Source organism: Eucalyptus grandis, chromosome 7 (genome assembly GCF_016545825.1).
Source record: "Eucalyptus grandis isolate ANBG69807.140 chromosome 7, ASM1654582v1, whole genome shotgun sequence".
NCBI classification, from domain to species: Eukaryota; Viridiplantae; Streptophyta; class Magnoliopsida; order Myrtales; family Myrtaceae; genus Eucalyptus; species Eucalyptus grandis.
The window spans coordinates 58,865,096-58,882,306 of NC_052618.1; the positions used below are offsets into that span (position 1 = coordinate 58,865,096).

Genomic DNA, 17,211 nt, shown 5'->3' on the forward strand with positions numbered 1-17,211 from the left:
ATCACTTTTTTACCAATTCAATTTTAAACAATTTAATTGTACTAATTATCTTGAATCTTTTTATGTTTTGTCAATTGAGTCAATTCGGCCAATTTTGATTAGAAATTGTTGATGTGGATGCCAACCCTCATAAATGACATGATCGGTATTAACGTGGATAATTTTTAAGAATATTTTTTAGATTATTTAGTTACTTTCTTTCTCTCTTTCTTTTTCTTTTTTTTCCTTCTCTTCTTCCTCCTAGCAACCAGCTAGAGGTGAGGACTAGCAACGTCGACCTTGCTAGCCTTTAGTGAAATTTACCCTCATCAGGCCACTGGCCTTCTATGGGCTGGCGAGGCCGACCTCACTAGCCCTCACATCTAGTCAATCATTGGCCATTGTTGAGCTTGTTGATTGGCTAGAAGAAGAAGCATAAGGAAAAAAAAAAAAAAAGAATAGAAAACGAGAAAAGGAAAAAAATCGAAAAAATATTAAAACATTATTAAAAAATTATTCATGCTAACGTCGGTCGAGTCACGAAAGATGACTCATACCCATATCAATGATTTCTAGTTAAAATTAGCTAGATTGACTCAATTGGCAAAACTTACAAAAGTTTAGAGCTCAATTAACACATTTAAAGTTTTAGGAATGAATTGACAAAAATGTAATAGATTTATAATTTTTTGGATAATGAATTGACTCAAACGTGTCAAGATGCTAGCAAAAAATCCAGAGTGTATTTTGTCAAACGATATTTTTCTTCAATATATTGTAGACTGGACAAAATCCCCATGCATGTTTAGGTATAGGGAAAAATTACCAAAAGAATCTTAAATCCATTTTTCTTGTGTTAATTCATTTATGAACATTTCCATTTTGCCATGTCCTATATATATTTTGATAATTTGCCAGTTAAATCATTTTTGGCCAATTTTGTTAGGAAATCAACGACATGAATGCCGGTTGTCATATATGGCACTAGTCGTGCTAATATAGACAATTTTTATTACAACAAAAAAAAAAGAAAAAGAAAAAGAAAAACGCCTAGAGGTCGGGTCGGGCCGGATCTGGCATTGGCCCGGCCCGCTGCCTGCCTTTCTTTCCCCTGTGCGGCCCAAGCCCGTTTCCCTTTTGGCCCGGCCCACGCGAGCCTTCGTCCTCCTCCAGCCTGTCTCCCACGAACCTGCAGCAAAAGAAAAGGAAAGACAGCAAAGAAGAAAAAGCAGAGGGGAACGGCAAGGGGAGGAAGAGCTAGAGAGAGAATGGAGAGGGGGAGTAGAGATTCAGAGACAGCAACGTGAACAGAGAGGGAGAGTTGACGTGCAGCAGAGAAAAAAAAAAAGAAGAGAAAAAGGAAAAGAAAAGTAGCAACGGGAAAGGATAGAAAGACAAAAGGGGGAAAACCAAAGAGAGGAGAAAGAATGGAGGTGGAGAGAGAGCTCGCGAGAGGGAACCGGAGAGAGGGACAGCCGGAGAGAAAGAAGTCCTCCGGCTGTCCGGCCACGCCCGAAGCTCGCTCGACGGCTCCCAGACGCACCCTCAGGCCTGCTGTCCCTGTTTTCCCCGAGCTACATCCGAGATTTGGAGCAGAGAAGGAGGAAGAGAAACCGGAGGAAGCGTCGTCGACACTGTCTGACGCCGTCCGACCCGACGCCGTCCGACCCCGACGCCGTCCGAACCGTCGCCCTCCGGCTCCAGACGCTGCCGCTCTCAGCCCGTCCGTCTACAATCCCCCTGCAGCGCTTCCGCCCGCCGGTCGCCGCTCCTCCGCCTCTGCTCCGCCCGCGACTTGCAGCAGCTGAGCCCCCGCCTGCCGTCCTCCGTGCCGGTCGCCGCTGCGTCTGCTCCACAACGTAGCAGTCCGCCCCTGCCCAGCCGCGACGCCGCCGCCGCTGCCACCGTCTCTACTCGACGCCAGCAACCCGCGCCGGCCACCGCACCTCAGCCGCCCTGCCGCGCCGCCGCGACCGACCTCCGGCACGGCATCGCCGTGCCTCGCCACGCCACCGCCACCAAGAAGCCCTAGAGAGGAGGTACGAGCCGGGTCAAAGAAACGGGTAGGCTTTTGGGCGAATCCGGATCGGGCCTGGGCTGTGGGCCTGTTGTGGGCCCGCGATGGGCCCATTTATAATTTTTTGAATTTTTTTTTTGAATTTTTATCTTTTATTTTCTACATGCTCGGCGAGGGTCACCATATATGGTTCGACTCGTTGTCGCAAGGAGCTGTCCCCATAATCATTGGTAAGCAAGTCAAATGAGAATTAGTAAATCAAAACTGGCTAGTAAATAACTTCAACATGTAAAAGTTGGCTAGCCACGAAAAAGGTAGGTAATTTTATATATTTGATGATATATTTAAGGTGTTGTTGAGAAAGGTAAATGAATATTGATAGAGGTTCAAAGAGGTTTTAAATAATAAATATTAAATTCTGAAAAGAAGTGAAAATGAAAAAAGAAGAAGTTATATGATAACATATGAAATTAATTAATTATTTTTATTGTTTTCATGCTAAATATGGAATAATGAGCATTATCGGAAGGTTTTGATAATATAACCAGAATGCTTTTATTTTTCATTGTATGTTTCATCACTTAATTAAGTCATTCTTACTCAACATAATAAGTGATTTTTTTTTATTTAAACAAATTAATCAAGTTGGCAGTTATAGATAAATCATCAATATTTAGCCACAAATTCCATATATAGAAACAAATAATATATTATATACGATTCGATTCAATAAAATGAAAGTATTTCTATAATAAGTGGCATGTGTTTCCATATAAGCAAACAGTGTCTATATTGGAGTTAACTGGCACAACATGATTCCGAAAATGAGAAAAGTCATAATTCAATGGATATCATTACCAAGATTTAATGAAACTTACTCAAATTATGGAGACTTTCCCGTTCAATCACTAATTTCCATCTTCTCTTTCTTCCGATTATCCATACAACTAATTCGAATCCAATTCTATTTATTAAAACCACCATTAATCTCTCTCTCTCTCTCTCGGGGCTCAAAGAGGAAGAAGCTGAGAGCATAGAGAATGAAGAGAAATCCTAAAGCTCGTTCATCTCTTCTTCTTTTCTCTTTATGTATCTTGCCGTCGCTTGTTCATATCCATGGAAAGAAGCTAGGAGACGCTCTTGATTCTCTGCACAAAGCGAAGTATGGTGAGTCTGGGATTGACGCAAGCTTTTTTCAGGTGAGCGACAACTATGAAAATCTCCATTCTAGGGTTTATCATCAAGAAGGATTGAAGGAGAAAGATAGGATCGAAAGGTTGCCCGGACAACCGCCGGTTGAATTCGATCACTATGGTGGTTATGTCACTGTCGATGAATCAGCCGGTCGAGCATTTTATTATTATTTTGCCGAAGCGGTGCAAAATAAGCACTTGATGCCGCTTCTTATATGGTTTAATGGAGGTGAGTGCTTTAGGTTTTCCAATTTCGCTTTATCTCCAATGCAAGTATATTATTCTCTTTGCTCACGAATTTATCACGGTTTTTATAGTCAAGATATATAATTGCATGGTAGTTACGACGTCATACTAGGGTGAACTTAAACTTGATCAATCGATATAGTATTTAATACTATAACAACTAAGCATTTTTCTAATTGTCGCGGTTGGTACTTTGTCAGGACAACTAAGCATTTTTTTAATTGTCGTGGTTGGTTTTTATTGATTCTGAAACGCTTCGAGCTGTCATATTGATAGCTTAATGAAGCGGTGTTTTGCGCTCAAGCGTTGCTATACGTCTTTCATATTTTTAGGTGCAGCGTATAGTCAAAGTATATTGATATAAGTTATCATCGCGATTTTCCATTTTCTTATCTACCTTATTCATCTTGTCAATTCCAACATATGAATTGATTATCAGTGACGTAAAACATCGCAGAACTGAATTTGTCCAATAAATGTAGCACCGTCCTCTTCCTTATTTTCTACAGAACATACACAAGCACAGAAGAGCCATCTATCACACTTTTGGTTGTCTATTAACGCCATTATATTGTCAATCGTACCTATTATTTTCTGGTGCATTTAAGTGAGTAAAACTTAGCTATTTATGCTGTTTTTTCAGGTCCCGGTTGCTCATCTCTCTATGGAGCAAAGCAGGAACTCGGACCGTTCAGAATCCAAAGCGACGGGAAGACTCTCTACAGAAATAAATTTGCATGGAATAGAGGTACAGTTTTAAAATAAATTTTCAAAGTATTTCACCTTTTTCTTTTCGCTGATAGGGCAGATGAATTATTTGTTTTACGAGGGCAGCCGCAAACGTGTTGTTCCTAGAGTCTCCGGTTGGGGTCGGTTTTTCTTATTCTAACACAACGTCGGACTATAGAACGAACGGAGACAGCAAAACAGCCGCGGACAACTATGTATTCTTATTAAATTGGCTGGAGAGGTTTCCCGAGTACAAGAACAGGGATTTTTACATTTCAGGCGAGAGCTACGCGGGTCATTTTGTAACGCAGCTCGCTCACAACATCCTATCCAACAACAAGGCGGCAAACAAGACCCTTATCAACCTCAAAGGGATTATAGTAAGTTGTTTTGCCGAGTTGCGTAGTAATTTATTATTGAATATAGTGCATCTGAAAATCGATCTCGGATCCTCTATTATGAAGGATAATTCCTTGGGGCCAAATGGGGCCATGAGGCCTAGAGAAGCCCACATCCTGATGACTCGCAATATCTATTAAAATATTGGACATCGGTAGATTGCTTATTACAAAAAAGGATTGGTTTTAATTGAGGACATATATGGATGCTGCAGGTTGGAAACGCAGTACTCAACGATGAGACCCACCGGAGTGCGATATATGAGTATTTTGCTACGCATGCATTGATATCCCAAGAAACATGGTACGCAATTCAAAAGTATTGCAACTTTTCACTAGATGCCAGCAAAAGAGGAAGCCAATGCAATTCGGCAACGTCGGAAGCAGATAGAGATGTTTCCTATATCGACACTTACGAAATCTACGCCCCTCCGTGCTTGTCCAACCTGACTGCTCATCCCAAGAAGACCAACGTGAGCTCAAATTCTTCTGCCTTTTTTCTCTTTCTCCACACAAACTTTTCGCACTTTTGAACGGTAACATGCAGAAACATAACTCAAATTGGCAATGGTCATGGATTTTTCGGGTTGCGTTTGGTTTTGGCAGATCATGGACTTTGACCCGTGTGGCGAGCTGTACCTGCAGGCGTACCTGAACCGAGAAGATGTGCAAGAGGCGCTTCATGCTAACGTGACGAAACTCGATTACGGCTGGGACACGTGCAGCAGTGTTATCGAGGGCTGGCAGTGGGGCCCTTCCACCGTCCTGCCTCTCCTCCAAGAATTCATGTCCAATGGCCTCCGTGTTTGGGTGTACAGGTTTGTGTGTGTGTGTGTGTTTGTTCGTGGGCGATTGAAGTGGGAGTATGACTAACGAATAACTGAAAATGCAGCGGGGATACGGATGCAGTAGTGCCGGTGACGTCCACCCAGAGGTCTCTTAGCGAGATGAGCCTCCCTACGAAGAGTGCATGGCGTCCTTGGTTCCTTGGGGGCGAGGTGAGGTTGGCGGATTTGTTTTCACGACATCGACCGCTTAAAGTTATATACCCTTGATTATTCTTGTCTTGGGTCCCCTCTTCGGAGAGGGATCAATTGGCTTGATTTGCTGAACTAAAAGTAATCCGCATCGGCTTTAACGCGTATAGGTCGGAGGGTACGTGCAAGTGTACAAGGGAGACTTGACGTTTGCGACGGTGCGAGGAGCGGGGCATATGGTGCCGAGCTATCAGCCCAAGAGAGCACTCTCTCTCATCTCTCGCTTCCTTGCTGGTTCTCTACTCCCATATAAATAGAACCTCAAGTGCCTGAAGATGATGGATTAATGCTCGAGGACTCACTTTTCTCTCCATTTTCTCCTTCTTTCTTTGGTAATTAATAAGGGCGCGCACGGAATTCTTCAATTATTTAGAAATTCAAGAACTTCATTGTTTCTCTTTTAACAAAGATATTGATGTGGAGTGGAATGTGAAAGTAGAGAAAATTGGCAAAGATGTTGAGATGCATGTATGGGTTGTGTTATATAAGTCTCAAATCGGAGATATAGTATGGTGGAGAAAACTTAATTTATTTAGTTGATTTATAACTCATTGGCTTAAATAGTTTTGTAGAGATAGGTTTGACTAAATATATTGACGAGATTGAACTTGAACTTCCTCGTAGTGGTCTTCCCTGTGAAGGCATTAGGCTTCTACTATATACTCCCAACAAATCAGTTGTTAGGAATCAAAATGTGGAAAATCAAGATACCGCACTAAGTAATATCTTCACTATCGGTATCAAGTTATAGAGTTACAATTACAAAATATATTGCCTAATATATAGTAAGAGTCTATGACATACAAGTTATAGCAAAAATTTCATGTACACTATTGGCAATAGTAGTTTCTTCTTTGCTTTATCATGAAAATTACATGCATGTCATTAGTAGTAAAAAGCCTCTCTACTCTAATGTTACTTTCCTAGTGTTCACTTGGAGACAGATATTAAAAACAGCAATAGTCTTTTATAGTGTTCACTTGTCTTTATAAGCCAAATTGTCCTAGTGTAATGGCCTCTTCATGGACACCAACTGAGGTAATGCACATCTTAAGTTTTTCAGTGGTGACAACCTTGGTTAACATATTTGTTAGATTTTTTTCATCAAGAATGTTCTTCAATGATAGTGTCCCATCATTTATTAGCTAATGATTGTGACAATATTTTAACTCAATATGGTTTATCCTCGAATGAAATACTGGATTCTTTACTAAGCAAATAGAACTCTGATGACTGTCATTGAAATTAACATTACTATTTTGCAGGAATTCTTCAACCAAATCATCTCTAATACTAGTCGTTAGGAACAAGACTCATTAAAGAGAAAAAATAGGGAAGAAGACAAACACGTTTTTACTCGAAAAACCTTTTTCAAAATCAAAAATGGAAAAAAAAAAACCATAATTCCACATCTATAATCTATTCACTATTAGTATCAAATTTTTAAGCTATGACTACGAAAAATATTGTCACAATATATAGCAGAAGTTTAAGGCAAACAAGTTATAGTAGACATCACATGTATGCCATTAGTGGTAATACTTTATTTTTGTTTTAATATGAAAATTATATGTATGCCATTAGTAGTAAAAAGCTTCTTTACTTTAATATTACTTTTCTCTATCATAATTCACAACCCATTGGAAGAGAGGAGAACACAAAGAAAGACTTGAACTTATTTGTTCTTAAGGGCTTAAATATGACAATGTGTAAATTAATTAGATAAGTATTAGCAACGATTGTTTTAGAAAGCAGCTATCGAATAATAAAATAAATAGAATAATAAAATAAATCAAACACTAAATTTACGTGGTTTGATCATAAAGACTTCATTCACGGGAAGAGTAATGACGAATTTCACTATACATAAAGTGATAAAATTGAGATTACACACTTGAGTCACTCAAATATTCTCAATGTTTCTCTAGCCCCAATTACATCAATAATGTACATAATGTTTAACCCTACAAATCCTTGCGTAACAATCTCTCAATCTCATGAAAGAATTAAATAAATTTGAACTCTCAAGATTTAATTGGCTTGAACACTAATACTTCTTGGATGTCATTCACGAATAAGCTTTGCCGCAAGAGAGACACAAAGACTTGTTGTCACACCCCGATCCTCGGGCATGCACCCATCCCTTATCTTGGTCGATTATTAGCGACGTTCTAAGATGCATCGCCGACCCTTTCATTTTAATATGCATGCAGAAGAAGATAAAAATCCCCAGATAATAAAATAATTGAATATGAAAGTAGGACTCCAAATTTCCACTTTAAAAGCAACCACCCTTATATACATTGCAACCCATAGTGCAAATATATATAAGGTGAATTGTTAAGTCAGGTTTTAAACCACAAGTTCATAAAACAAGGTCTGTAAAAGGGAATCGACTCCCATCAAAAGAGAATTGTTCTATGACTAACTAGTCCAATAGGATTGTCAATTCTTCAGGCTTCACTTTCTACACTTCGTGCCTTCGGTCCTTCACTACAGCCATCTAAGGACCTAAAAATGGTTATTCAATAACCAGGGAGACTATGTCTCAACAAGTTCTACCTTCTAAGACCCGATTAGGAAGCCAATACACTCAAGAAACTGCCTAAGCACAACACAAGTCAAAGGAATTACCTTGGCCCTCAATTCCTTCCTGCAAGTCAGTATATATCAGATATACATGAATCACATCAATTCACCACATCAGATCAAATTATTGATCAATCGACCTAGTCGATTACATGTCAATGATGACCATTCCCCGACCATTTCAATCAATACTACCTATAAGTCCGATCAATACCCAGGACTGCTTATTATAAGCCAATAATATGTAGTATAGCTCACCAGAAGCTGCCTCAAATACTGAGATAATATACTATATATATATGCTCGCCAAGAGCTACCTTAATTTCTGATATAGTATATTATATATACTCGCGAGAAGCTACCAGACATACTTTCATAGTATGCTGAGAATTATATATGCTTATCAGAAGCTGCCGGTCATACTTTTATAATATATTGATAAATATATATATGCTCGCCAGAAGTTGCCAGATCCATCGATCCGTTATTCTATATACACTCACCAGAAACCTAGTCATACTTTCATAGTATGTTGATAAATGTATATATGCTTGTCAGAAGCTGCCAGCCATACTTTCATAGTATGCTGATAATTGATCATTAAATCAATTCACCATTTTTATCATTCCTGATAAAAATACTCGTGTGTGGGTACATGGTCGACCTTAGCTAAAATATAAGATTTTCACTTTTGAACCTCCCACTATTTTCAGCAATCCCAAAATAGATTTTTGGCGTTGTAGGCCGACGCTCGGTAATTTTCCACTTAATTACCAAATTTAATTAATTTAGGAATAAAATCTTAAAATCATATTTAAATCAATTCAGCATGATTTAACATTCAAGTAAATAATCGACCGCACCACAATAATCGGCATAAAATTTCGGCCGTCGACTATCCTAGCCTAATTTCCGAAAAATAATTAATTAATTAAATAATTACATAAATTATTAAATAAATATAATAAATCCAAGTTAGGTCCATAATGCCTAATTGGAAGCCGAGACGAGCCCGAAAATTACCGAGACTCGTTCAATAAATACAAGGATCTATTTCCTTGCTAACTACACTAACCATTTGCCTAACATGCATAGGTAAATCCCTAATTTAATTATTCTAATCTAATCTATCCACCTAATTATACTTTATTAAATCTAATTAATTCATAAGCATCATTAGCATACTAATAATGGATTAGTGAGAAAATTCACTTCTTTAACGAAAGGTAGGATCAAACCGACATGAACGTCGCGAGGACATTTCTTCTCAAAGCGGGCTTAGATTTCGAGGCTCGAACACCTCTAAAATGGGCCCGACACATTGTTGGAAACCCACTACTTTCCCCCTCTGATTTGAGCTGCAAACAAGGGAAATGAAGCTGGTTTGGTGCGGGAATGGCAACGGTGGACCGTGGATGGCTTGGAGAGGTAATCGCGACCGAATGGCGAATAAATGGGTTGATAAGAGCTCCTCGGCGAGTGGGTGGTCGGCAACCGGTAGCTCCCAGGGGTCTTGAGGATCTTGTAGGTGGATGGAACGGCCAAAGGAAGGGTCGGAATTGGAGAAAAACGAAGAAAATTGGGAAACAAAGTGCAGCCGGACATGGGATCGACGAACTGGCGACTCGTGGCTTGCAACGGTCGTACAGGACGACCGACGGCTCCGTTCGGGCCGAAATCAGGCTTGATGGAACGGTATGGATGTCCTCTTCACGGTGATGGGTGGCTCATTTGTTGATTCATCCGGGAAGTTGAATTTTTACTCGGATCTTTGACGAAAGGTCAACTGGAGTAGAAACTGGCAAAAGTGAAAATAGAGGAGGAAAATAGTCCGGTGGTGGTGTGGCTGCTCCGGCGAATTCCTTGGCTGCTGGTGGGGTTTGAACAAGGTGAGAGGAGGGAGATAGAGAGGGTTTTGGATGGCAATGTGGGAGAGAGAGAAGGAAGAGATGAGGTTGGAGAGAAAAGATCTAGGGGACAAGGGCTCCACTTGCCTCAACTTTCCATCCCATGGTCTCCTTGACCATTTCCAGCCAAGTATGGCTTCCTTGGCTGTCCATGAGCCACCAAGGCTCGCTTCTAGAAGTCCGAAGTGGTCCAAAGGTCGCGGGTGAGGGGGCACACGAATTTGGTTCGGTTTTTCCTCAATTGGACTTTGATTCAACACCAACCGGGCTCAATAAAATTAACGACACCTCACCGATCCATTTGGCATTTTTCCTCACCCATACAATCCACTTGCTTTCCAATTTTGTGATAAAAAAACGATCCCGGCATTTTCGAACAAAAACGGTCTTATGTCGACTTTTTCCCAAAAGTTTCAGGTTTCAAAAAAATCTTCGAGACTGAATCAATGCTCATAGAATTTATTGCGACATGAAAAAATCTTCAATTTTTGAAATCGGACTTAAATTCGTGGTTAATTTCACTTAGGTGCGTTTTTAGCGTGACCTAGACTCAATGGGTAATTTTCAGAGATTTTTAGTGCAAACGATCTGTGGTCAATTTTCTTTGAGCCACAATAAACCCACTCGACACATTAGCAACTCTTGGTGGTCGTGAAAATTTCGATGATTCAAATATAGACACAGAGTACCCAAAACGATAGAAAATCAGTTTAGTATCAATCGACGATAATTTTGCAATCAAGTGGAATCACTCACACTTTGATCACACTTCTCAATCGAATTGACATATTCCTGATCTCTGATCAATTTTGACAATGCCGTAATGACTGTTGTAGACTAGCATCGTCGAGCAGTCGGCTTTTGGTCGAATTCTCAAATTCATTACATTAAAATCTCTTAATGACTTCCTTAGATAATCTAGTTATCTCACGAGTGATCATCTCTGAGAATAACACTATAGGTGCGTCGATGAAATGCCCGATTTATTTAATTGAAAACAGTACTGGAAATTCAGGATGTAACAACTTTTCCCCTCTTATAAAAATTTTGCCCTCGAAATTTAAACCTTTACCAATCCTTAAACAAAAAGGTGGGAGTATCGTTATCTCATCTAGTCTCACTTTCCTTGGTTGCTTCTTCAGTCCCATGGTGTTGTTAAGGGGACCATCTTGGTACACAAAATCTGTTCTGAACCACAATCTGAACTGGACTTTCCATATACGACACTCTGTCGTCTACGTCTAATTCTTCAAGATTTAGTACGTGGGTTGGGTTAGGTTCCTACATCCTCAACCTCAACACATGAAAGACGTCATGCACTTGTGCCTATCTCGGTGACAATGCAAAACAATACGTTACGATCCTAATTCTTTATCTAGAATCTTAAATGGACCTATGTACCTCGGTTTCAGTTTTTCCCTCCTTGCCAAGGTGCAAGGTATCCCTCATTGGTGACACATTCAGAAAGATGTAATCACCAATTTGGAACTATAAGGGTCTTTCAATACAACAATTCTGGCAGCTTTGAGTGATTTTTAATCTGTTTCTGATCATGGTAACTGCAATCACTGATTGCTAAACAGACTCTAAACTGTGATCTTTCATTCTTTGATTTCATCTCAACAACTAAAATTCTAACCACTCTGCTATGTAATGCTTCAAAAGGAACTATTTGACTATTTTGCTAAAACTGGGAATCTCGGTTCTAGATCTGATATAAGTTCGTCACTGGCACTCCTTGGAAACGAACTGTCTGACACACATGCACTTTTGCATGCCTATTCCAATCAAGATTCTTCCATACGGCGATAAAGTGAGCCGACTTCATCAGTCTGTCGACCACTACCCAAATTGAATCATTACACCTTTGACTTCTTGGTGAGTCTGTCACAAAGTCGATCGTGATGTGCATTCATTTTCACTCTAGGGTCTCGAGAGTTTGTAACAGTCCTCCTGGCTTATAAAGCCGTGCCTTAATTCTAATTTGAGCATCTGGCTCAATTATGAGAATGGCTATAAGATTTGGAAGGTAGTCCATCTCAAAATTGAAAACCGAATCTCGAACTTTCGTAAGGTCCATTCTTTAACTAGCATATGTGCAACTGAAGACTCCTAACTTAGCACATATGTGACTTAATTCGCCTTCCCAAGGTGATACAAAATATCACAACCTTAGTCATTCAGAATTTCTAATTCACAACGCTGTCTCATATTCAACTCATTTTGAGAGAATAGATACATGAGACTTTGATGGTCTGTGAAGATCTGGAATCTTTCTCCATATAAGTAATGTCTCCAAATCTTCAATACGAAAATGACTGCTGCGAGTTCCAAGTCATGTGTCGGGTAGTTCAGTTCATAAAGTCTCAACTGGTGGGAGGTGTATGCAACAACCTTACCTTGTTGCATCAACACACAGCCTAATCCTCTGAACGGCACACCAATATAGATCTCGTATTCTCCAGGACCAGATGGAATGGTCGGCATAGGTGTGGTAATAAGCTTCTACTTAAACTCTTGGAATCTACTATCGCACTTGCCTGTTCATATGAATTTTTCTTCTTCCTTCACATGTCAAGTCCACGGCGACACTGATGCTGAAATTCCTTCGTCTGAATTCACGTGGCCTAGGAATGCAACACGAGTCAACCAAAACTCGCGTTTGCTAAACTTAGCGTCTAATCCATGGGTCCTTAGGGTCTGAAGTACCATCCTCAGATGACTCTTATGCTCCTCATCACTCCTCGAATACATCAGAATATCATTGATGAACATGATCATGGACTGATCTAGGTATTTTTCAAATACTCGGTTCATCAAATCCATGACAGCAGTTGGAGCGTTTGTCAAATCAAATGGCATTACAGTATTCTCATAAAAGCCATATCAAGTACGAAACGCTGTTTTTAGTACAACCTCCTTCCCAGTTCTCAACTGACGATAATCTATACTTAAGTCGATCCTTGAAAACATCGACATTCTTTATAACTAGTCACACAATTCGTCAATCTTTAGCAATGAACACTTGCTCTTGATCGCCACCTGATTGAGTTGACGATAATCGATGCACAAACTCGACAAACCATCCTTCTTATTTACAAATAGAACTGATGTCCCTCAAGATGGTGCACTGGGACGTATGAATCTCTTATCCAACAATTCATTCGGGATTATATCTGGAAATCCTTGCACAACTGAAATATCTTCAATTTTCAGTTCCTCAACTGTCATATCCACGACAGTTGCTAGGTAACTTTGACAATCCCTGTCTAACAAACGGGTTACCTCTAGCAACGAGATTAGGGAAATCGAGGGTCCTCCTCGACTTCTGATAAATTCAAAATTTTCCTCTGTCGGCGAATTAAATTGTATCGCATTGCAACAATAATTCATTACAACAAAAGTTCCTCGAGCCAAACCTTTTTATATAAGGTATCAAAGTTATATATAGGCAAACCTGTCAAGTACAACTATAGTAAGAGATTCATCTTTTTACCACTTTATTACAACAATGGAAATTGTACAACCTTCACTCAAAATCTTGCTGTGCTAATTCGATAAAAACACCTAAAAAACATTCTTTCTTTGCTTGGTGCCTAGTTGGTTCATTCTTGTTCCTTTCGTCATCCTAGTGGTGTTCTATCTATGGTGCTTTCCCTTTGTCCTGTCCTCTGGTGATGGCATACACTCTTCTTTGCTCTGGAGGTTTGTTCAGTCCACCTTGTGGTGCGTTTTGCGGCACAAAACCTCTGATCTGCCCAATTGGTAGCAGTGGCAGCAATTGCGGTTGTCCTCTTGGCCTCCTAGGACAATCTCTGGCTATGTGACCCTGCTGGCCATATTCAAAACAGGCGCCCGTCCTTCTAGGGCATGGGGCTGTACTGTGTTGCCTTCCGCATAAGCGACACAGGCCATTATGATTTGGCCTTGATTTTCCAATTCCACCCTTCCTGTTGGGCAGAACTTGAAATCTACCTCTAGGCATGGACCTCTTTCCCTATCAGATTGCTTCTCTGTGGAAGTTAAACCTCGGCCCAGACGAGGTAGCTATTTCGTTATGATCTTTCTCGATCTTCTGGGCTCTCCCATAAAGGTATTTGTAAGTTCTCAAATCCAGAGAGACCAATATGCTTCTCAAGTCCGGTCTGTATCCGTCCCTAAACTTTCTCGCTCGTTTGCCGGATTCTCAATCAGTTCAAGAGCATATTGCAAAAGTTTAGCGAACTTCGCCTCATATTGGTTGATTGTTAGGGAACCTTGGCGAAGATGTTGAAATTCTGTCATCTTCACCTCTTTGGCCATCTTGGAGAAGTATTTGTCATTAAAGGCCCTTAGGAAGGTGTTCCATTTCGGGACGACACATTCTGGAAATATTACTCCTTAGGTAGTCCTCCACCAAGTATTTTCAACTCTCTCCAGTTGATAAGTTGCAAGGACTACTTTTTTAGTTTCATTGCACATCAGTAGTGCAAAAGCTTTCTCCAAGTTTTGAATCCACGGAGCAGCAGTTTCGGGGTCTCTTGTCCTAGTATACTGAGGTGGGTTTAATCTTAAGAATTGCTCCACCAGCTTGTGAATTAGTCTTTCAGCGACCACAATTCCTGGTGGAACTTCAGCAGGGGCGACGGTAGGTGGAGCAGCAGGTGCGGCAGCAGGGGCAGCTTCAGTAGTAGCGGTAATAGCAACTTGAGCGGCGGCTTGGTTCGAAGCCTACTGATCCATTTTGTTACCCATCACTTCAAGCACCCGCACGATCCTTTCTATCTTGGGATCATCAGGGGCTACTACCCTAGCATCAGCAGGAGGTGGTGCTTCGTCACTAGTGCTAGCCTGTGCTGGCACTTTATCGTGGCCTCCTTGGGTACCAACCCTAGTCGGCAACCTAACCCGAGCCGTAGGCCTAACGATTCTCTTACTCTGAGTCTTTTGCTCCGGCTCGCTCATGGTTCAACCTTTTCTACTGAAACCTATCTTCCAAATCCACACCAGATTAGAAGATGAGCGATACACACATGACAAATAATTTTACCAATCATCTAGCATCGACATGCACTAGACATGAATTTAAATGTCTTTCCTATAACTATCCCATGGTCCATCACACCTTATCACTCAAATTCCTAACCATTGCTATGATACCACTTAAACGGAGATGTCACGCCTCGATCCTCGGGCACACACCCATCCTTCATCTTGGTCGATTATTAGCGACGTCCTAAGACGCATCGCCAACCCTTTCATTTTAATATGCATGCGGAAGAAGATAAAAATCCCAGACAATAAAACAATAGGATATGAAAGTATGACTCCAAATTTCCACTTTAAAAGTAACCACGCTTATATACATTGCAACCCATAGTGTAAATATATACAAGGCGAATTGTTAGGTCAGGTTTTAAACCACAAGTTCATAAAACAAGGTCTGCAGAAGGGAATCGACTCCCATCAAAAGAGAATTGTTCTATGACTAACTAGTCCAATAGGATCATCAATTTTTCAGGCTTCACCTTCTACACTTCGGGCCTTCGGTCCTTCACCACAGCCATCTAAGGAACTGAAAATGATTATTCAATAACCAGTGAGATTACGTCTTAGCAAGTTCGACCCCCTAAGACTCGATTAGGAAGCCAATACACTAAAGAAGCTGCCTAAGCACAACACGAGTCAGAGGACTTACCTTGGCCTCAATTCATTCCTACAAGTCAGTATATATCAAATATACATGAATTACATCAATTCACCACATCAGATCAAATCATTGATCAATCGACCTAGTTGATTACATGTCAACGATGACCATTCCCTGGCCATTTCAATCAATACTACTTATAAGTCCGATAAATACCTAGGACTGCTTATTATAAGCCAATAATAGGTAGTATAGCTCGCGAGAAGCTGCCTCAAATTCTTACATAATATACTATATATATATGCTCGCCAAGAGCTATCTCAATTTCTGATATAGTATATTATATGCTCACAAGAAGCTGCCAGGCATACTTTTATAGTATGTCGAGAATTATATATGCTCACCAGAAGTTGCCAGACATACTTTCATAGTATGCTGATAAATAAATAAATAAATAAATAAATAAATATATATATATATATATATATATATGCTTGCTAAAAGTTGCCAGATCCATTTATCTGCTATTTTATATGTGCTCACCAGAAGCTGCCAGTCATACTTTCATAGTATGCTGATAAATGTATATATGCTCGCTGAAGCTACCAGCCATACTTTCATAGTATGCTGATAATTGATCGTTTAATCAATTCACTATTTTCATCATTCTTGATAAAAATACTCGTGCGTGAGTACACAATCGGCTTTAATCAAAATATAAGATTTTCACTTTTGAACCTCTCACTATTTTCAGCACTCCCAAAATAGATTTTTGGCACTATAGATTGACGTCCAATAATTTTCCACTTAATTACCAAATTTAATTAATTTAGGAATAAAATCTTAAAATCATATTTAAATCAATTCGACACGATTTAATGCTCAAGTAAATAAACAAACTGCACCACAATAATCAGCATAAAATTTCGATCGTCGACAATCCCACCTAATTTCTAGAAAATAAATAAATAATTAATTAATTAATTACATAAATTATAAATAAATATAATAAATCCAATTTAGGCCCGTAATGCCTAATTGGAAGACAAGACGAGCCCGGAAAATTATCGAGACTCGTTCAATAAATACGATGACCTATTTCCTTGCTAACTACACTAACTATTTGCCTAACATGCATAGGTAAATCCCTAATTTAATTATTCTAATATATATTTTGCACTTAATTAAATCTAATCAACCCCTAAGCATAATTAGCATACTAATAATGGATTAGTGAGCAAAACTTACTTGTTTAACGAGTGGGTTGGATCAAATCGACGGGAACGTCGTAGAAGACGTTTTTTTTTCTCAAAGCGGGCCTAGGTTTTGAGGCTCGAACACCTCTATATTGGGCCCGACACATTGTTGGAAACCCACTGCTTTCCCCCTCTGATTTGAGTTGCAAACAAGGGAAATGAAGCTGGTTTGGTGCGGGAATGGTGACGGTGGACTGGTGGATGGCTTAGAGAGGTAACCGGTGGCCGAAT

General features: G+C 39.9%; 1 protein-coding gene across 1 annotated transcript; it reads left to right on the forward strand.

Moving 5' to 3' along the window:
* Positions 1-2,773: 2,773 nt before the first annotated feature.
* LOC104454589 (serine carboxypeptidase-like 40) lies at positions 2,774-6,054 on the forward strand. The gene is made up of 7 exons (XM_010069493.3): positions 2,774-3,418; positions 4,079-4,183; positions 4,270-4,544; positions 4,778-5,035; positions 5,169-5,380; positions 5,455-5,560; positions 5,710-6,054. The coding sequence occupies exons 1-7, from the start codon at positions 3,037-3,039 to the stop codon at positions 5,854-5,856; spliced, it is 1,485 nt and encodes a 494-aa protein (XP_010067795.2). The 5' UTR covers positions 2,774-3,036; the 3' UTR covers positions 5,857-6,054.
* The last annotated feature ends 11,157 nt before the right edge of the window (positions 6,055-17,211 follow it).

What these genes read in the sequence shown, in the direction of transcription:
- LOC104454589 (XM_010069493.3), top strand. Translation starts at nt 3,037, where the DNA reads ATGAAGAGAAATCCTAAAGCTCGTTCATCTCTTCTTCTTTTCTCTTTA. An exon ending in TAAATTTGCATGGAATAGAG is followed by an intron (nt 4,184 to 4,269) that starts GTACAGTTTTAA and finishes TTACGAGGGCAG; the next exon opens with CCGCAAACGTGTTGTTCCTA. An exon ending in CTCCGTGTTTGGGTGTACAG is followed by an intron (nt 5,381 to 5,454) that starts GTTTGTGTGTGT and finishes CTGAAAATGCAG; the next exon opens with CGGGGATACGGATGCAGTAG.